Consider the following 20,831-nt stretch of genomic DNA (forward strand, 5'->3'; position numbering starts at 1 on the left):
TCTGTCTATATCCCACCCACTGCCACCATGTTATAACCTTAGTCCCAGATTTGGACCTTAGCGTCCAAAATATGGGGGTTAGCATGAAAACCTCCAAGCTTAGCCACCAGCCTGGACCTGGTACCTGCTGCCACCACCCAAAAAATTAGAGTGTTTTGGGGCACTCTGGTCCCTCTGAAAAACCTTCCCTGGGGACCCCAAGACCCAAATCCCTTGAGTCTCACAACAAAGGGAAATAATCCTTTTTCCCTTCCCCCCTCCAGGTGCTCCTGGAGAGATACACAGACACAAGCTCTGTGAAACTACACAGAGGGACTCCCCCTCTCTGTTTCCAATCCTGGAAACAAATAGCACTTTCCTATTCCCCCAGAGGGAATGCAAAGTCAGGCTAGCAATCCAACACACAGATCTCCCCTTGATTTCTTCCTCCCACCAATTCCCTGGTGAGTACAGACTCAATTTCCCTGAAGTAAAGAAAAACTTCAACAGGTCTTAAAAGAAAGCTTTATATAAAAAGAAAGAAAAATACATACAAATGTTCTCTCTGTATTAAGATGATACAACACAGGGTTAATTGCTTAAAAGAATATTGAATAAACAGCCTTATTCAAAAAGAATACAAATCAAAGCACTCCAGCACTTATATTCATGCAAATACCAAAGAAAAGAAACCATAGAACTTACTATCTGATCTCTTTGTCCTTACACTTAGAAACAGAAGACTAGAAAGTAGAAAGTACTTCTCCAAAGCTCAGAGAAAGCAGGCAGACTCACAAAAGACCTCAGACACAAAATTCCCCCCACCCAAAGTTGAAAAAATCCGGTTTCCTGATTGGTCCTCTGGTCAGGTGCTTCAGGTGAAAGAGACATTAACCCTTAGCTATCTGTTTATGACAGCTTCCCACAGGGAGATCAGTATTTGTCTTCACTCTGAGACTGGACGTCTTGGTCAGTCATTGCATCCAAGAGTTTTAAGTACCAGTCAGCCAGTGCTTAATTTGTAATGAAAGAGGTGCTGGGCCTCAAGCAATGATTTACTTTCATAACTGATGTGGCAAGTCCAGAGGTGCCGGGGCTCAGCCCTGGCAATACCTGGCACAAATTAAGCACTGCAGTCAGCAGTCTGTTTGGTGGGCAGCATGCAACTAAACTTGTCTGGACTGGGTTTTGGATGTTTAAGGCTGCCAGATAATATGATACTTTCTAGCTTGCTTCAAGTGGATTTCCGCATTGCCATTGTCACGTAGTTTATGACTTTTCAACAAGAGGGCCACCTCCAGAATTAGAATTTTACAAATATTATTATTTACTGTTTGTTCGACAATAGTGCTTAGGGGACCCGGTCAAGATCAGGGCCTCTATTGTGCTATTATCAGTTTATTCAAATGACAAATATTTTATACCTTGTGCACTGTTAGGTTGTTGAACTGAGTCAAATGAGTGCTAGTACCTGGAGTTATTTAAAGTTCTTATTTTGTCTTCCTGTTGAATTTCTGGTTGGCTTGAAATATTACAATTGACATATCTGTGCTCCTTCTTTAAGAAATATATTTGAGATTTCAGAACTAAATAGACCAAAGGCTGTGAAAGGTCTCACATATTTGATAAATATTTTAATATATATAAAACCTTTCCTCTTTTGACTTTCTAAAGGGCTGCAAAATAGTATTAATTAAAAGGTTTTCTGAATACTTGTCCTAAAACTGAAAGCTTTATTATTGTATGATATTTTCATATGGCAGTTGTATCACAGGTGAACCCTCTCAGCTTTTTCACCATTTTTTTCTACATCCATTATAATTAAGGCTGCGAATTTGTCATGGAGGTCATGAAAGTCATGGATTCCATGACTTTCTGGGACCTCCATGACTTCTGCAGTGACTGGTGCGCCTGGCCCCTAGGCAGCTGAGGCAGCCCCTGCACCAGTTGCACCAGCTGCTGCTGGGGCAGTCTCAGGCCACCACCACCGCTTCGCCCGCAGCACCAGCAGAGTTTGGGTGTGGGAGAAGGCAGGGGATTGGGGCATGAGAGAGGGTGAGGCAGGCGCTGGGAGGTGCTTACCTAGGGGGCTCCCTGGAAGTGGCAACATCCCCCTTGCTCAGCTCCTAGGCGGAGGCGTGGCCAGGCAGCTCTGCACTGCCTCCGCCTGCGGGCACTGCCCACGAAGCTCCTATTGGCCATGGTTCCTGGCCAATGGGAGCTGCAAAGCCGGCACTCTGGGCGGAGGCAGTGCACAGACCTGCCTGGCCACACCTTCACTTAGGAGCTGAGCAAGGGGCATGTCGCCACTTCCAGAGAGGCTCGGAGCCAGGTAGGGAACCTGCCGGCCCTGCCAATCTCCCCGGTTCTTGGGCTGTATTCCACTGCCTGCACCGTCCCCCAGAACCAGTAGGAGTCCTGGGCCATCGGGCTACCCCCACAAGCACTGTGGTGCCCCCAGATCACCCTCCTCCCCACAAGATTTAGTCAGGGGTATAGTAGAAGTCAAGGACAGGTCACAGGCTGTGAATTTTTGTTTAGTGCCCGTGATCTGTCCATGACTTTTACTAAAAATACCCATGACTAAAACATAGCCTTAATCATAATGGGATAACCATATGACCATCTTCACAGTCATGTTTTGAATGAGCTCTCCCCTGACATCTAGTGATGAGCTGTGGAAGAGGACTTTAGGAGCTGATCTTGTTCGCAAGGGCACATCCATCATGATGGGATTGCTTGCCCAAATGATTACTTTTGGCTGATGTTGGATCCCTAGTCTCCTTGTTATTGGTGCAGGAGTAATAAAGGGTTGTTATCCTTGTTGTGTGAATCAAGGGCAGCAGAACTGTACTTGGCATACCCCAACTGAGAGACTCACCCTCAACAAAATGGCACTCGCTAGGCAGGGGACATGGATTCCAAAGCCTGGTGAGTGGAGAGAGAAGGTGGGTCCTGCTTAAGGGTCTTAGATACCATTTGACCCTTTCTCTCTCCACTATGTAATAAAAGAGCTAATTTAGATTCAATTGAGACTCATTACACACCGCAGAACTCTGAAATCACTGATACCTAGGTCTAAGTGTTAGACCTGCTTTGGACAGTATCTCTTATGCAAGAGACTGTCCGGTGTGCACCAGCAGTGAGGCTCCCCCACTAACAGCTGTGAACACTGAGAGCTGTGTTAAGTGGTGGGACCTGAAGACATCCTGGCGGATCGACAATCAGCTGGCAAGGCAGCCAGTGTAGAGGCATGGCAATTGGCCAGCAAGGCGACTGGTGGAGAGGACTGGAACGGAACCCTGCAGAGAGGCATGGCAATCGGCCAGCAGGGTGACTGGCAGAGAGGAGCAGAGCGAAGCAGAGCCCAGCAGAGAGGTGCAGCGATCAGCCAGCAGAGTGGCTGGTGCAGGGGTGAGGTGATCGGTCAGCAGCCTGGGTGGTTAAGAGGATCATAGCAAAGCCCAGCAGGGAGGCATGGTGATCAGCCAGTAGGGTGGCTGGCGCAGAGGTGCCAAGGGCCAATTATCTGGAATGGTGGCCAGCGAAGAGGAACAGCGAGTGAGTGCCCGGGCAGCAGAGCGAGTTAGATGCCTTCTTATCTCCCCCTCCACCCAGGGTGGGAGGTGAGCTCTGCAGATGCGCTTCTGAACTCTGCGTCTGCGTTGACCAAGGACAACAACTGTGAGTGGGATGCAGAGAAGGGACAGGCACATTAAAGGGACTTTTGGTGCTGGACTTAAGAATCTGAGGGAAAAGGACACTACCCAACTTACTTGAGGGTGGGTCTTTTGCTCATAGTTTATGCTTATGAATAAGGCTAAGCTTTGTCATGGATATTTTTGTCGCAGGCAATAAACAAAAATTCATGGAAGCCCCTGACCTGTCCCTGACTTTCACGAAAAATATCCCTGACAAAAGGGGTAGACGGGTTCAGCACCCACTGCTGCTGGGGCTCCCAGGTCCCCCCCACTGTGGTACATGGGAGCTCTAGGGTCCCCCTGCCCACGGGGCTGGGCTGCTGTGGGGTCCCCTCACCACCAGGACAGCTGGGAGCTGCAGGGTCCCCCAGCTACTGGCCACGGCTGGGCAGCTGCAGAGTTCACCGGCTGCCCAACACAGCTGGGCAGTTGCAGAATCCCCTGGAGAGTTCCCGCTGCCTGCCACGGCTGGAAATTTGCAGAGTCTTGCCGTGGCTGGGCAGCTGTGGGTGGTCCCTCGCCCCCTGCCGTGGCTGGGCAGCTGCAGGGAGTCCCCTGCCCCCTGCTGTGGCCTAGCAGCTGCAGAGTCCACCAGCCCCCTGCTGCTTGTCATGGCTGGGCAGCTGCAGGTTCCCTCCATCAGAGCGGGGGCTGGGAGCTGCTGGGGCTGGGAGCTGCTGGGGCAGGGCTGGCTGGGAGCTCCAGCCCTGGGGCAGAAAATGTCATGGAGGTCAATGGAAGTCACGGATTCTGTGCCCTCCGTGACATAATCATAGCCTTAATTATGAACCCTGTGTCATAAACAGATAGCTAAGGGTTAATGTCTCTTTCACCTGGAAAGGAGTAACCTGAAACACCTGATCAGAGGACCAATCAGGAAACAAGACTTTTTCAAATCTGAGTGGAGGGAAGTTTTGGGTGTGAGTCCTTTGTCTTGTGTCTGTGCCCTCTCGGCTCTGAGAGTGATTTTTCTATCTCCAGGCTTTCTAATCTTCTGTTTCCAAGTTGTAAGTACAAGGATTGTAAGACAATAGGTTTATATTGTTTTCTTTTGTATTTACATGTGTGTAGTTGCTGGAATGTTTTAAATTGTATTCTTTTTGGATAAAGCTGTTTATTCATTTTTCTTTTAAGCAATTGACCCTGTATATTGTCAACTTGATACAGAGCCTATTTTTAATGTCCTTTTTTCTTTCTTTTTATATAAAGCTTTCTTTTTAAGACCTGTTGGAGTTTCTCTTTAGTGGGGACTCCAGGGAATTGAGTCTGCATCTCACCAGGGAATTGGTGGGAGGAAGAAGTCAAGGGGAAAATCTCTTTGTGTTAGATTTACTAAGCCTGACTTTGCATACCCTCTGGGTGAGGGGGAGAGATTAGATCTCTCGGTACTTGTGTTTCCAGGACTGGAAGCAGGGAATCTCCTAGGGTCGTCCAGGGAGGGGAGCCTGGGAGGAAGTAACAAGGAAACAAGGGGAGGGGGCTATTTCCCTTTGTTGTAAGACTCAAGGCATCTGAGTCTGGGGGTCCCCCAGGGAAGGTTTTGGGGAGACCACAGTGAGCTAGGCACTGTATAATTCTTAGCTGGTGGCAGAGGTACCAGGTCCAAGCTGGTAACTAAGCTTGGAGGTTTTCATGCTAACATCCATATTTTGGACGCTAAGGTCCAGCTGGGAGCTGCAGGGTCCCCCAGCTACTGGCCACGGCTGGGCAGCTGCAGAGTTCACCGGCTGCCCAACACAGCTGGGCAGTTGCAGAATCCCCTGGAGAGTTCCCGCTGCCTGCCACGGCTGGAAAGTTGCAGAGTCTTGCAGTGGCTGGGCAGCTGCAGGGAGTCCCCTGCCCCCTGCTGTGGCCTAGCAGCTGCAGAGTCCACCAGCCCCCTGCTGCTTGTCATGGCTGGGCAGCTGCAGGGTCCCTCCATCAGAGCGGGGGCTGGGAGCTGCTGGGGCAGGGCTGGCTGGGAGCTCCAGCCCCGGGGAAGAAAATGTCATGGAGGTCAATGGAAGTCACAGATTCTGTGCCCTCCGTGACATAATCATAGCCTTAATTATGAACCCTGTTTGCAGTGTTTTTCCAAATTAATGCCGAGTTACTTCCCACCTTTTATTAAAAGTTTCTTTACTATACTCAGATTCTGTGCTTGCAAGATGGGAAGTATTGCCTCTGAGAGGCACCCAGGGGTTGGTGTGTAATTGTCCCAGGTCACTGGGTGAGGGCTCAAGCCGGGTTTTGTATTGTTGAAAAGGAACCTCTAGATACTGAGCACAGCCCTTGTTGCAGCCGACTCTGACTGGCAGAAGGATTACAGTCATAATAATCACACCTGTAATTTTCTATTCACAATCAGTCAGGATGCAGCCATGTGTGATAAAGGTCAGGCTCAGCACACTCTTCATCTAATCATTCTCCAAACTGGTCTCAGAGCCACAGATAACAGTGAAAGGAAACAAACCAACTATTATTAATTATCTGACTTCAGTAAACAGGCTGTTAAAATGCAGAAAGTAATTGGCTTGTGTTAAAATACCTTTCGACGGAACCATCTTAACTGTGTGTTTTGGTTTTTAGAACTTTTAAAATATATATTACTACACAATTTCAGAGGTAGCAAAAAGACAAAGACATCAAAAAGAACAGCCCAGGACAGAAAGTATTCTGACCTTTTGAACTGAGGACTCAGGGAATATTTATTCTGAACTGTGTAGCAATGGATTTCTTCACGTTTGTAGGGTATGAATGATTTATTAATATAAAGGTCTCCATTAGGGTTCCAGTACCAGTGCTTCATTGCTGGGAAAAATACATGAAGGAGAAATTAAGTTTTTAACCTTTTCTTCAGGGAAACACTACTTCTCAGAATTATTTGAGTCCAGCAAAGGTGACGAAGAAGAGATGTTAGTGATGGCTTACCATGTGAAGAAGATTTAGAGCATAATCCTTTTGATGCTTACCATACTCATCTCATTATTACAAACTTTTGAAAGAAAGAGAGGAACTTCCATTTTGGAAAGTGAATATGCTTCTATGGAGAGTCTTCTTCGTAATCAAATTGTGATTGTTTCCGGAGATGCTAAGAGTGGCAAAAGTTCCCAAGGGGGTACTACAGAATACTTACCATGTGCTATTTACTTACTATTTAATATTGAGTTCATATATTTTCCAATAGCAGATTTCCTTAACTGCTTTCCTAATAACACTGTTAATTATTAAAACTGAAATAATTTTTTAAATTTAATTTATGGTTCATTATTTTTGCTGGTCTACTTATTTATTATTAAATGTATATTATGCTGGTGTCTAAAGGCCTCAGTCAATATCAGGGCCCCATTGTGCTATGTAATGAAGTGTATTGTAATATTAAGATATTGTCCTTGTCCTAAAGAGTTTACTTACAACATAAGGGTAGATTCTGTGCCCACAAAGTCCTATTGACTTCAGTGGGCTTTGTGTGGGCACAGGGATCTGCCCACACATTGTAACTTGAAGGATTGGAGCCTAAGAAGATAAGTGAAATATGAAAGGTAGAGGGAGAGCAATATCAAATATATACAATATTTGTATTCAAACGTACAATTCCACTATTTTTCCTGATAATTATAAATAGATAAAATAAGTGGCATGTATTTCCAGCTGCCCGCCAAGCTATTATTAATTGGCTGAGTTCTTGTAGGTTTTGGGGAAAGGTAAGTATTGGGTTTTAACCACTGAATTTCTTGTAATATGCAATAAATAGTCAGCAAAGGCCTCAAGTTAAAATTTAAAAAGTTCTCTTTAGAAATGTCAGACTCTTACTTATGCACTAAATAACCATCACCTGCACACTTATCAGATCCTAATAATTCTGTACCAAATAGTCACTTATGTATATGTAGAAAAACTCTGCATCAACTACATGTGGACCCATCAGTATATAACAACATTGAACCATATACTTTTGTTTTACCTATATAGAACAATATTACATGTAAAACCTGCATACCTTTTTAGTTTACCTGTACATTTTCAGGTTTGTTTAGAAAGAAAAGGGGTGAAATCCTGAACCTATTGAAATCACAGAGAGTTTTTCCATTGACTTCAAAGGGACCAGGATTTAATCTGAGCATTTTAGAAGGCAGAATGAATTCAGAAAGCTTTAGTGTAACATGGAATAGATAAATTGTTATTAGTTGACTGTTATTATCTTGCATTTGTCTACATTTAATTTAATCTGCCATTTTTTTGCTAAATTGCCTAATTTTGTCAACTCCTCCCTAGAAACTACTAAAACACCACATTTTTCCCTTTTGTCAAAAAATGTTGCCATCATGCAGTTCACCCTTATTTCAGATTGTTAATAAATATTTTGAATAATAGTCTTGTCTATACTATTCCATGGGGCATATGACTATCAACTTCTTTCCATGTTGAGGCCTGCACATTTATCTGTGCACTGTTTACTGTATCTCAACTAGATTTTAATCCATGACAGAATTTTTGAAAGTTTATGTAAATTACACCACTCATTTTGCATTATCTATTATTTTAAACTGTCTTTCAAAGTAAAATTAAATGGCAGATTTAACTCTTATTAAACTTTCAGTGAACTCCAAATGGTCAAGAAAGGGTTCGATTAATGGGATGCGTTAATTCCTTGTTGGGAGAGAAATGAGTGAGTTGGACACAGGATACTGTATTCCTGTCTTAGTTTATTGACAACCATATACCATCTTGGGGCATGCCTACATGAAAACTTACAGTGCACACTAGGGAACTTTTAGTGCACATCAGCAGGGTCCACACAGACAGTTAGCAGATGGCATGCTGGAATGCTGTAGATTTAGACCCCATCTTGCTGCATAGTAAATGTTCATGTAGCCATGCCTTTGGATAGGAAAATTAGGCCTTTCTACACAAGAAAATTATACTGATGTAACTGAACCCATTTAGAAATTGATTTTGTTAAATGAGTACAGCACCCTTATGGACAATTTCATTTTGGTTTATGAATGTCTTATATACATATTACATTAAAAATGTTAAAAGAACATTAAGATTGCAAAATCAAGGACTCAAAGGTTAGGAAATCGAGAATTAAGATTGCTTTAATTCAGCCCGCTTGTGCATATGCATTATGATGCAGTCTTTAATTATGTGATTAAACTTTATTTTTTTCCACAAGACCCTGCCTCATTCAAAGCACAGGATGGATGTTGTTCTCCAATTAGCAACTATTCAATATTTTATTTATCCTAACTGTTCAGTGAGTCTTATTTACTGCACAAATTCAAACCTACTCTGAAGACAGAATCAAATAATTTCCTCTGTGGCAGGGGTTCTCAGCTTTTTCTTTCTGAGCCTCTTCCACCCAACATACTATAAAAGCTCCATGGCCCAGCTGTGCCACAACAACTGTTTTTCTACATATAAAAACCAGAGCCAGTGTTAGGGGATGGCAAGTAGGGCAATTGCCTGGGGCACCACGCCACAGGGTGAACCATGAAGCTAAGTTGCTCAGGCTTCAGCTTCAGCCCCAAGTGGTGGAGCTCAGGGTCCTGTGTTGCAGCCTCACATGGTGGGTCTTCGGCTTTCTGCAATGGGTCCTACCAAGTCTAATGTCAGCCATGCTTGGTGGCCCCCCGAGTCCTGCTTTCAGCCCCTCAAGGGGCCCTGGACTCCTTATTGAGAACTGCTGCTCTGTGGCACTCATACTTTTAGTATATAAGTGCTTCATAAACATTAAATAATTAATCTTCACAATAACCCTATGAAATGAGGGGGTGGTATAATACCCATTTTATGAAACTAAGGTCAAAGATTATGGTCAAAAGTTTCCATTAATTTTGGATGCCCAATTTGAGACAACTAGGACCTGATTCTTCCAAGAACTTGGCATTATAAAGCCCTTTGTATGTTCAAAGCACAGCTCCCATGACTTCAGTTGCAGCTGTAAGTGCTCAGCACTCCTGCAAATCAGACCACAGTGCAACAAGTCAAGCAAACAGTGACCTGTGATCCGTTTGGTAGAAGTGACTTGACTAATATCCCACAGGAAGTTGCATGATAGTGACAGGGATAGAATCCAGTTCTCCAAGGCAGCATAGAACTACCTAACCATGAAGCCACCCTTTCTCTTCCTGCAGCGCCCTACTTCATTCACTGCACACCTTCCAACTTCTGCAACAAACGAAGGAGGAGTCACACACACACACACACACACACACACACACACACACACACACACACACACACACACACACACACACACACACACACACACCCCTTATTCAGTCCCAGAGCAGGTCTCGTGTACTGAATGAGTCAGAGACCCTGTGGAAAAAATAGCATGTGATCGTGAAATTAAACAATATATCATAATGCATGCACACAAGGGGGCCAAATTAAGATTGCAATCTTATTTCTTGCATTTTCTAACCTTTTGTTGCTTGACTTTGAAAACTTAATAATTTTCTTTTTAAAGTTTCTAGGTTTTTAAAAATGCAAACTGAAAAAAAAACCCCAGAAATCCCATTATGTGGCACCATTTTGACACAGATATGGATTGGAACTTTTAGATCCACCACACAGACCCTTGCTACTTGATCTAACAGACTAACCAATAGCAACAGTAAGTTATCATCTCTTATGTGGACCATCACTAGAGGAGAATGGGACACACATTTTGCCAGTATGTTTCACGGATGTTTGCTGACAACAGAGGAATGGTAAGACTCAGGAATCTTGAGTTCCAGTCCAGGCACTGGAAGGAAGTGTGACTTAGTGGGAAGAGAATTTTCTGGTCATTTCCGCCACGCTTGAGCTTTTCTGCCCTATCCCCTCTAACATGGACCTGTTCCAGTCCAGGCTTCTGGTTCCAGTCCCACTCTTTTTACCTTCCCAGTCCCAGGCCCTACTCCTCGGGCTTCTCATGATTTTTAAGCATAGGGGAACTTAAATTCATAACTTTGCTAGACACTAAAAATCATGGACTCAGAGACACTGGCTTTATGTCTCCTACAAAAATAACTCACTAACCCCCCTTTGTCCTGTGACTCCAGAGGTGTTGCCAACTTCATCTTGAATGGTCTCTCACAATATATGTTAATGCCTTAAGAATCTGTTCCACCTTGTACTTAGCTGTAACACTCTGGTTACCTTTCCCACAGGGCAGGTCTACACTAGAAACTTGCATCAGTGCAGCTGCATTGCTATAGCGCTTCTGGTGAAGACACTCTAAACCAATGGGAGAGCTCTTTCCTGTCTGCTTAATAGTTCCACCTCTGCAAGAGACAGTAGCTACATTGGTGGGAGAAGCTCTCCCACTGACATAGCACTGTCTACACAGAGGGTTAAGACTGGTATAGCTACATCACTCAGGGGTGTGGATTTTTACCGAACTAAGTGTGTAGTGTAGACCTGTCCCCAGGACCTGACGAGCCCTGTGTAGTTCAAAAGCTTGTGTCTTTCATCAACAGAAGCTGGTCCAATCAAAGATAATACCTCACCCATCTTGTCTCTTTCATAACCATTCTAGTAGCAGTCTCATCTTTGTCCCTGCCTGCAGGTATATGGGATCTTGGGGAGCAATTACCACACAGGTGGGGTGCAAAATAAACTTTATTAAGAAAATGCAAAAACAGGGAAAATTTAATAGTGAGGGGTATGGGGTTTGTTAAGGTAGGCAATTGGGGAGGGAGTTCTTTTAGTATAGTATAGGGGGTTTCAATAGTGGGGTACAATACAGTGGGGTACAATACAGTTGGTAACCAACTAACACTGAAGTATAAATGTAACAGGTAGCTAACAATTTCTAGGTAAAGGGTGTGTCACAGCAGCATATAACCAACTAACAGTTATGGGTAAAATGTGTTAAATAACCAACAACTCTAGGTAAAAATGTGTCACAGTGGTGTAAATATAAAATGTGAGGTGTGTGAGAGAGAAAAAGGGTAACCAATGGGGTTTTATGCTAGACTTCAGTAATACAATTGAGGTTTGGCAGCAGTAGGAGCGGGGTGAACACGTGGAGGAAGCACGTGGAGGAACACGTGGATTAAAAGAGAGAGAGAGAGAGAGAAAGGCAGTGGTAGAGGAATGAGGTTAGGGGATGGGGGAAGAGGAGCACGTGGTGGAGCAGAAACCAAAGATAGAGGCGCTACAGAGGGAGATTTAAACTCAGGGAGACACAGAGAGCAGACAGGCTGCAAGTTTAAACAGCAGAGAGACTGCAATGAGTGACTGGGGAGCTCGGGGGGGGGGGGATTGGGGCAGTGGGAAGACAAATTCAAATAGTAAAAACCTTATCTATCCCCTAACTTAATCAAACTTATATAAAATGACAAGCAGCTACAGAATACAACCAGGCAATGATTTTCTAAACTTATCTTAACCAACAATTAGGCAACACAACAAATATCACAGAAACTTACAAGCTCTACAATCTTAACAAACTATGACTTATTAAATTAAAAAAAAACAAGACCTATGGTGCACCTTATGCTATGGGGAGGTTACAGAGGGCAGAGTGGTATGTATCCAGGACCCAGCTCCCAAGGAAGCCAAGGGATGGTGGCTACAGCGGTGGATACAGCTGAAAGCAGAGAGCCCCAAGGCAAAGCCCACAGGAGCAGAGCTTAGCAGTGGCAAAGAGCCCTGTAGTTTAAGAGAGGTTTTAAGACACAGACCAAGGTTTAGCTTGAGTCTGTGTGCTGGGGAAACAGAGCCAGCAGCTAAAATAATAAAATAAAAGTATAGAAAGTTTTACAGAGGGATTCTTACCAGTCCCCAAGGCAGCAGCAAAGGCAGAAGCAGCAGCAACATCAGAAGAGGCAAGGAGGGTTCGGTACAGTCTCAATAATCAGGAGATCTCTCAGGTAGCAATTCGTTCTTCGTGGGGGGGGGCGTTCAAAAAACGGGGGTACGCTCAAAAATAAAACGAGAGCGGAGAAAGGACCCCCCAGAACCCCTGGCTGATCAGACCAGGCAGCAATGCAGGAACCTTTCTGAGGTGTGTTTCAAAAATGTCTGGTTTTAAAGGCAAACTTGGGCAGTTTCCCACCAGTAATCCTGATAGGCTCCCTCTGTCACAGGGGAGGGGGCACAGGGGAAAAACTGAAGGTAAGCCCAGAGACATGCCTGGACATAGTCCTGTGCAATAGGTGACTCAAGAGCACATGAGACTATGACTCATGCCCAGGAACTTAAAACCACAATAGGCCTTGCAGCTCTGGACATTGCCTACCCTACACCAAGCCCAGGTTCAACGAGGTGATAACAGGACTAACCCTTTGAAAAGGGCAGTGGTCCCACTTAGCATGCAACACAAGTGGCCATCCCTTTGAGAAGGGCAATGGCTCTTGTTAAACAACTTAAGGGGCCCTCCCTTTGAGAAGGGCAGTGGCCCTGGTAAACAACTTAACAGCCAGGGAAGGGCGGCCACAGGAGAACAGAAAACAAAATGGAGTCTGGGGAAACAAAATGGAATAGGGGAATAGCTGTAACGGACAATCTTCTAAGTGTATATTTCTAAAAAGTTAATGATTTCAAATCTTTAGCACTTTTGTTACAATATAACATTTTACTCATTCATGATGCAGATCCCATCATACAAAGCTTCATTTTTGTAGTGCAGGTGTAATACAAAGTAGACTTAAAACCTTAACATGAAACTTAAAGCCTAAAATCAAACAGTAGTACTGGTTGAAATATTTTTATTATATAGTTTTTTTCAACAAAAATGTGAGTTTTATCAAAAATGAAGTTTTTCACCAGAAGATTGTTTGACAACATTTTTTGTTTAAAACATTGAATTTCATTTTTCTTAATTGTAGGGTTTTTTATTTTGAAATATTGGGAAAATTCCCACATTCTCTGTCTCTCCTGTCCCCGTCCCCTTTTCTTTTCCCCTGGAAATTTTTGTAAAAAAGTCAGAAAGTGGGTTAAAAACACTGTTACTTTTAACTTTTTTGCACTGGAAGAATGTGGGAAAAGTGAGAAAAAGTAGCACTTCTCCACTTTTATTTCCCCCCCCCACCTATCCACTGAAAAAGCACTCCTTCCTTAGCCATCCTATTTTCTCTAATATTTTTATGTTTTTTTTCACTAGAGAAAGAGAGGGAAAAAGTTTTGGAAATGGTTTTGTTTTGTTTTAAGTGAGAGATGGAGGAGATTTTTTTCTTGCAAAAAACAAATTAAATTAAAACTTCATTTTCTTTCAAAACTTGTCCACTGTTCTTCTGAGCTGCTATGGAGTCATCTTAGATGAAGCTCATGAAAGAACAGTTGCAACTGATGTATTACTTGGAGTTCTTAAAGATGTTTTCATATCAAGAGCAGGACTGAAGTTGCTAATAGTTCTCTCTCTTCACATGTCCAGCAAATGTCAGACTTATTATAGTAGCATCCCCCTCATAATAGTGGAAAACAAACACTATGCAGAAGTTATGTACACCTGCAGCATTCAGAAAGACCATTTCCTTTCTGCTTTAAGATTGCTCTTTGAGATACATCATACAAAAGAGAGGGACGATATTGTGATCTTTCCAGCATGTGAGCAAGTAAGTGATTGATGTGAACAGAGAAGCAATCAGAGATCGTTGAGTCAATCTATAATCTGTTCTCCTAGGCCTTTACATGAATTATAAACCTACTGTTACCATGAGTTAGCTGAGGCATTGAACATTCCCACACTGCATTTACCATTACAGCTCCCCTCCTCCCACATATAACACGTTCCTAGAGATAAGCTTGGCTGCACCTGCTGCTGTGTGCTATATGCAGCATAGACAAGCACAGCGAAATATCATTCATTGTGAATAGCCATACATGCCCTTCTGCTATGTTGTGTGGAGGGTAGCAAAAAGTGGCACACTAGGGCCCAAGACCACAGCTGCACAGGAGTGGATACTGCAGAGGCCTCACTGCTGTCACTCCATATAACATCAGCTTTGTAGTGGGGATGGTTGGGGGTGGAGGTAGGAAATAGCTGCTCTCTATAGCATGTTCCCTGATCTACTCTGATTTCTAGCTGAAGTCTTCCCAGAAATTATTTCTAGTTGCACTTCCCTTTATGGCTGAAAACTCTCCAGGTCTGGTCAGTGAACCCACCAACATAAACCCTATGGCACGACAGATGAGGTCATCTTGGCTGTCTGCATGGATGTAAATGTTCTCGGTGAGTGACTAACATCTGTGCAGCTATCATGACATCTATGAGTTTGGACTAAAAACTCTTGCTAGTTCGGGTGCAGAAAATCTGGACATGCAAGGGAGGGAGCAAGGCAAGGGACAATTAACATTGGGTGGGAGGGGAGAGGGACAGAGCAAGGCAAGAGAAATGTAACTGTTTCATGGCTGCGTGCTGCTTGCTGCTCACGTGCCTATACCTTGCTGGAAAGGTGACAGGCACAGGCAGGACAGCCCCAAGAGAGCCCATGGACTGGAAGGAAACCCAAGACAGACAGTATTGCAGCAGGGGCAAAGGGGCTCACAAGTACATGGACTTCCCAGGGTGGTGTGTTTAATAACCCAAGGCATAACCCAGGGCAGCCTCATGGACTAAGGGAGGCAAATGATCATAGGAAAGTGTCCATGAACTCACATGAGTAGGCTGTGTGCATTAATGGGGTGGTCAGCTAAGATGTTCAGCAAATGCTCAGTGACATGGTTTCTGAGGTTTTCTCCACAGCATTGCAACACTTCAAAGGGTGCAAGATCACTACAAAAACAGGATGTTTTCTTCCACCTAACACAAGGGGTGGCGGTAATGCTGATCCCAGGGCTGAGTGTTATCTAAACCACACAGAGGTTAGGGAAAGGGGTGGCAGAGATGGTATCTGGCCTTCCAGCCTGGCAGTTGCAGGGGCCACAGCCAGGTCCAGGGACCGTGCTCAACCAGTCATCCAGTGAGTTCACCTAAGGGGAACAGGAGTCAGCCGACTGGGGTATTAAATACTCTGGAAGGTCGAGAACCCTGGGTAGAACCACCGAGGGGTGGCACCTTCAGTGGGAGACACTGACGGTATTACACAGCTGCTGCAAGCTAATTTGCAATTACAACAGCAACTTCAGGCAGCTAGATGTGAGGGGTTTGCACAGGGTGACAGGGTAGGCCCAGCATGGGCTCAAGTTTCAGCAGCAGGACAAGGAAGGGGCACATGGCAACTCATCGGCCATCAGAGCATGTAACCGCAGGGGACAGAGTAGACACTCCTGGGGGATCTATGGGGGAGCAGGGCTCTGCAGTACGGTTATGCCGGGGTAGCTTACACAATGGCAGTTCACCAACTCAGTGCAGCTAAATATAGAATCCCCACAGGCAATTTGTGCATGTAATATCCCTATGGCACAGGAAGGGACAGACAGTAAACATGGGCAAGGCAAGCAAAACCAGCGAACTGCCCAAGATGCCAAGGGTGCCTAGAACATGAAAAAATTGGGAGGCTGCCCTCGTAGTCTAGGTGGGCGTTATGGTACAGGCCTACACAGACAGCAGCCCAGCCTTTGTTAATTAGACGAATATAATTAGGCAGGCACCCAGTATGTTTGGAGGCATGTCATAAGCAGTTTCCATTAAGGGCAGCAACACAAACTGGAATAAGGTGGCATCACAGACTGTGGTTCCAGGGCATAACACTAAGGGTGCCAAGGGTTTGGTCATACTGGAACAAGCCCAAAAAGGGCCCTGGGCACGTAATAGTATTTGCTGGGTATTTAATAATGGTGGTTGTTTAACACGCCTACCGCCAGCAATTTTATTTCAACAAGGCTATGCCCATGGACTGTTCAGTATCCTGTGCAGCTTTTCAGAAATTTAGTACAATGTTGCACTGGGGCAGTGGCGCAATCAGCGGGACTAAACCAAATAGTGCATTATTTGCACAATTTTTGTCCGCAGGGCGAGCTGGGTCATATGAGTGTTTTTACCTGTTGGACATATTTCAGGCCCTGGCTAAATAGTTGGGGAAACCTCTAGCGAAGGGCAAAACAGAAGGCCCTTTTCACAACATTAACCTACCTGGGCTTTGAGCTGAACTTTGCTTGCAATGTTGTTGCAACGGGGAGGGCTTTTTGTGCCCAGCTGGCAGTGGCACTGGCTGCCACAGCCAGACCACACAATTACATATGAGTCACTACACAGATGTAGTAAGACTTGTGGGTGTGGAAAAGTTTTCTAGGTCAATTTAAGGGGGTATCATTGTGGAGCTACAAATGGTTATTAATTTGGGTCTGATATACATGTGTGCCGTTGGTGTGACAATATGGCAGTGGTATACATTATCAATCACCAAACTTCCAGATTGCACAAGATTGGAAAGTTGGTAACAGCATTTGTTCTCCAACGCTTAACCTTCAACATCTGTTTTTCCTTCCAAGCACGTGCCGGGCATGGATAATGGCATAGCAGACACCTTGTCTCATTTCAAGTTTGCCGCGGGCTCTCTGGAACCTCGGAATGTCGAAATGGAGATTTTTTGGCTCCACCTTACAAGTTGTTTGTTTTGTTTTCTTTTAAGGAGTCTTGTCAATACAAGGATCCAGAGAATGGGTCGCCTATGCGGCCCTCTGTTAAGAGCAGTTGCTGCAGTATCCGGTCAAGGACAATGCAGCTGCTGGTGTCCCTTCCCGAGCATACATAGGACAATGGGTTCTTTCTCCCTAGTAGGGCTGCCAGCCAATAGGCCATTTGCAGATGTCTGGGAACCTGGTGGGGTTGGAGGGGAGGCAGCCAAGCAAATGGCTGGCACCTCCTTGTGGTGGATGTTCAGTGCAGGTACTCCTTAGGGAAGGCAGCCAAGGACTTAAAAGGAGGTATTGGATAAAGAAACAGAATGGGGGAGGGAGTTCGGGGACTCCCATGACTGGTACGGCAGGGAGCCAACCCCTCACCCACCTGTTCTCATAGCCCTCCTTAAGCCTCTGGTGAGGCTGGTAGATGGTAAGGTCCAAGCCATGGGTTGGTTGGGGGACCTGGATGGAAACAAAGGGGGGGCTGGTGGAAGCCCTGGGGAATTGGTGTGAATAATCATGGATTAAACAAAGGGGAAGTGGGGGGGTTGAAAGCCCTGGAGAATTGATTAGAATAAGCATGGTTTTGCCTGCACTGTACACTTTATCTGCCGGGTAGTCCCAGATATCTATATAAGAAAGTTGTGTCCTGCTTAAAACCCATAACAAGTCTCCTGTCCTTCTTGCGGTATATCCAGACATTATGTGCTAACTACTTATGATAAACTATCGTTCAATCTTGTATTTATCTGCAACACTCTTAGCATCTTTCCCGGACCTGAAAAAGAGCTCTGTGTAGGTCAAAAGCTTGTCTCTCTTGCCAACAAAAGTTGGTCCAATAAAAGATATTACCTTACATACCTTGTCTCTCTTACAGTACTCAGTATATCCAGCAGACCCCTCAATGAAAGCTGCCTATTAGAAAAACCCAACTGGCTGGCTATTGCCAAGGAACCAGTATTTCAGGATGGTTATTTTAAAAGTAAATAAAAATAAACTTTTTTCCTGCTAGTCAGCACCATCCTCCTCCTATCTATCACTAATTCTGCTTATAGGAGTTGATTTCTGTGGTAGCTGTAGCAAAGGGAACTGAATTCACCACTGCATGCAATATATTGACTTTGTATAGAAAGGGGTTCTCAAACTGGGGGTTGGGACCCCTCAGGGGATCATAAGGTTATTACATGGGGAGTTGTGAGCTGTCAGCCTCCACCCTAAACCCCGCTTTGCCTCCAGCATTTGTAATGGTATTAAATATGTTAAAAAAGTGTTTTTAATTTATAAGGGGTTCGCACTCACAGGCTTGCTATGTGGAAGGGGTCACCAGTACAAAAATTTGAGAACCACTGGCGTAGAGGATAAATATATATAAGCCACCTTACTAGTATTATTTTTCATGCTATGTACAGAAAGACATGGCTATGTAATTTTATTAATAATGATGATATTTAGCTTTACAAAATGCTCTATATTTTCAAAGTGATTTACAAACATTAATGAATCCTCCCAATGTATTTATCAGTGCCTGCATAGAAAAATATATAAAATCAGAGAAAAGCATCAAGTTTTCAGGATTGTTGTTTTTTTTTTTTGGAGGGCAGGGGGACGGAACCTGGAGTTTCTATGTTGATTAAAACATTTTTGATGGGCACATCTACACTCAGGCGCTTGAATACTTGTGTAATAATCCCTTCCTAATTGAAAAGAGATCACTTAATCTTCACCTTCACACTGAACACCACATCTGCAATGAATTATTACACCATAACTCACAACTCGTCGTAGCTTTTATTGGTTAATTGGAGTTTAAGGTTTGGTGTATTGTTAAGGAACAATAAAGTATCTTTCAACCTAAACAAAAACATGGAATGAGTTAAGAGGAAAAGTTTAGCTTTTATGGTGTATCCAGCCAAGTTGCTAAACTAGCCTCAAAATGTTACAACTTAGATGCCTTTGGAGCATCTTCAAGGAGACATTTTGTCAACACTGTCACCCTGACTTTGCTTTGTGTTTTGAGCTTTAGGAGTATAACTTCATACATACACAAACACAAAGCTTGTGTAATTTCCTGCACACTAAAGTGAAAATATACTATTGTACACCTAAATTCTCTTGCTCTTGTGAGCACTTTGACTGTAAGCAGAGATAGAGCAGGCTGAATATAGTGGTTCAAAGTTTATGGCCAGACATAACATTTGTAACTGGATTTGTATTATAAACTAGTCCAATATTTTAGCTCAAAAGAAAGTACTTTAAGAAAGTAGGAGTGAAATTAGGATTTAGATGAATACAGGTTGAAAGAGCCATTCTGTGATGGTTGTGATGTCACGCAGTGGGACATAGAAACCAGGACGTGCAGATCAGATCTCTCAGGATTTTAAGAATGTAATAATTGTCAAGGTTTTTTCTTTTTAAAACACTCAGCACTAAAGACATTTTAAAACAATATCTATATACTCTCTTAAAAATATCTTGCAAGCAGACTTTTTGTGGAAGTGGAAGGAGATTGCTTGATTAGAAGAATCCCCTCTCTCAAAAATCTTTGCAATTCACCTTTAACTTTTGGATTTTTATGCATTTAAATTCTTAACTTTAATGTGCCATTAACATAGCTTTTTAGTATTTCATTATTTTAGTTCCCTTCACAGAGTTTGACACTCGATAGGGTGACCATATGTCCCATTTTAGTCAGGACAGTTCCTTTTTTAAGTCCTATCTCGGTTGTCCTGACTTTTTTGACAAATGCTTACTTTTGCCAAAAAAGTGGAGCACACACCTCTAGCAGGGTGCAGAGGAACATGCGGGGGGGGGGAACCCTGACTCCAGGCCCACGTGGAGGGGCGGGCAGAGTTTGGGCAAGCGGCAATGTCAGGCCTGTGCACAGGAGGAGGGAAGAGGGGCAGGGAACAGGCCAGCCCAACATGCAGGGAAATATGATTACCCTAACACTAGAAGAAAAAAAAACCTCAAATAAATTTAAAATTTCTCTGCATTTTTCAATATAATAGTTTTAAATAGGAAGGAAGCATTTTTATGTATATTATTCATGACATTTTTAATATTTTAAATTCAAACTGGGCTAAGATCATAATAGTAATTTCCAAAGTGACTCAGATAGTGAACCTGCTAATTTCATCCTTACTAATAGGTAAAGTCTAAGTGGCTGTCTCATAATTTTTCAGTATTGCTATTTCAGTAGCATGTTGATATATTGTAATGGAGATTAGAGTAACTACTTTCACCCAGACATTGGTTCAGATATGATTAAATGTCAGGCTGGAGAAATGTGCTTAGAAATTACATGAAAGAAAAGTACATTAAAAAAGCACAACTGTTCCTGGACTAGAGGAAAACAAATGTCCTCAAACACTATGCTTATCAGTGTTTACAGTGCTAACATCTCTCATAATTCCATTTTCTTTTCTCCTTTAATCAATATCATCCACATGATAAGTATATGTCACTTTTTATAATTAAAATCCATTTAAAAATAATCAATTGATACAAAATTAGCAAACTGTGTTTGTTCTAATACTCATGAAAAAGTTCTCTTCCAACTAGAGGACATTTTAAAAAGCCTACCAGATTATCTGACATGAGGGATCTAATTTAAATTCTGATCTTGGAGAATTAGTCCCTGTTTCTCTAGATCCCAGCCACAAAGATATA

The 20,831-nt window shown here is 43.6% G+C and overlaps 1 protein-coding gene across 1 annotated transcript in view; it reads left to right on the top strand.

Moving 5' to 3' along the window:
- Window positions 1–3,513: 3,513 nt before the first annotated feature.
- The window catches only part of DHX32 (DEAH-box helicase 32 (putative)), a 39,328-nt gene continuing 22,010 nt past the window's right edge, over window positions 3,514–20,831 (top strand). Inside the window, 7 exon segments of the mRNA XM_050960765.1 lie at window positions 3,514–3,598; window positions 6,520–6,581; window positions 6,584–6,623; window positions 6,626–6,688; window positions 6,691–6,777; window positions 13,878–14,212; window positions 20,763–20,830. Coding sequence (XP_050816722.1) covers window positions 3,514–3,598; window positions 6,520–6,581; window positions 6,584–6,623; window positions 6,626–6,688; window positions 6,691–6,777; window positions 13,878–14,212; window positions 20,763–20,830 — 740 coding nt within the window.

The sequence above is a fragment of the Gopherus flavomarginatus genome, chromosome 6 (genome assembly GCF_025201925.1).
Source record: "Gopherus flavomarginatus isolate rGopFla2 chromosome 6, rGopFla2.mat.asm, whole genome shotgun sequence".
NCBI lineage: Eukaryota > Metazoa > Chordata > Testudines > Testudinidae > Gopherus > Gopherus flavomarginatus.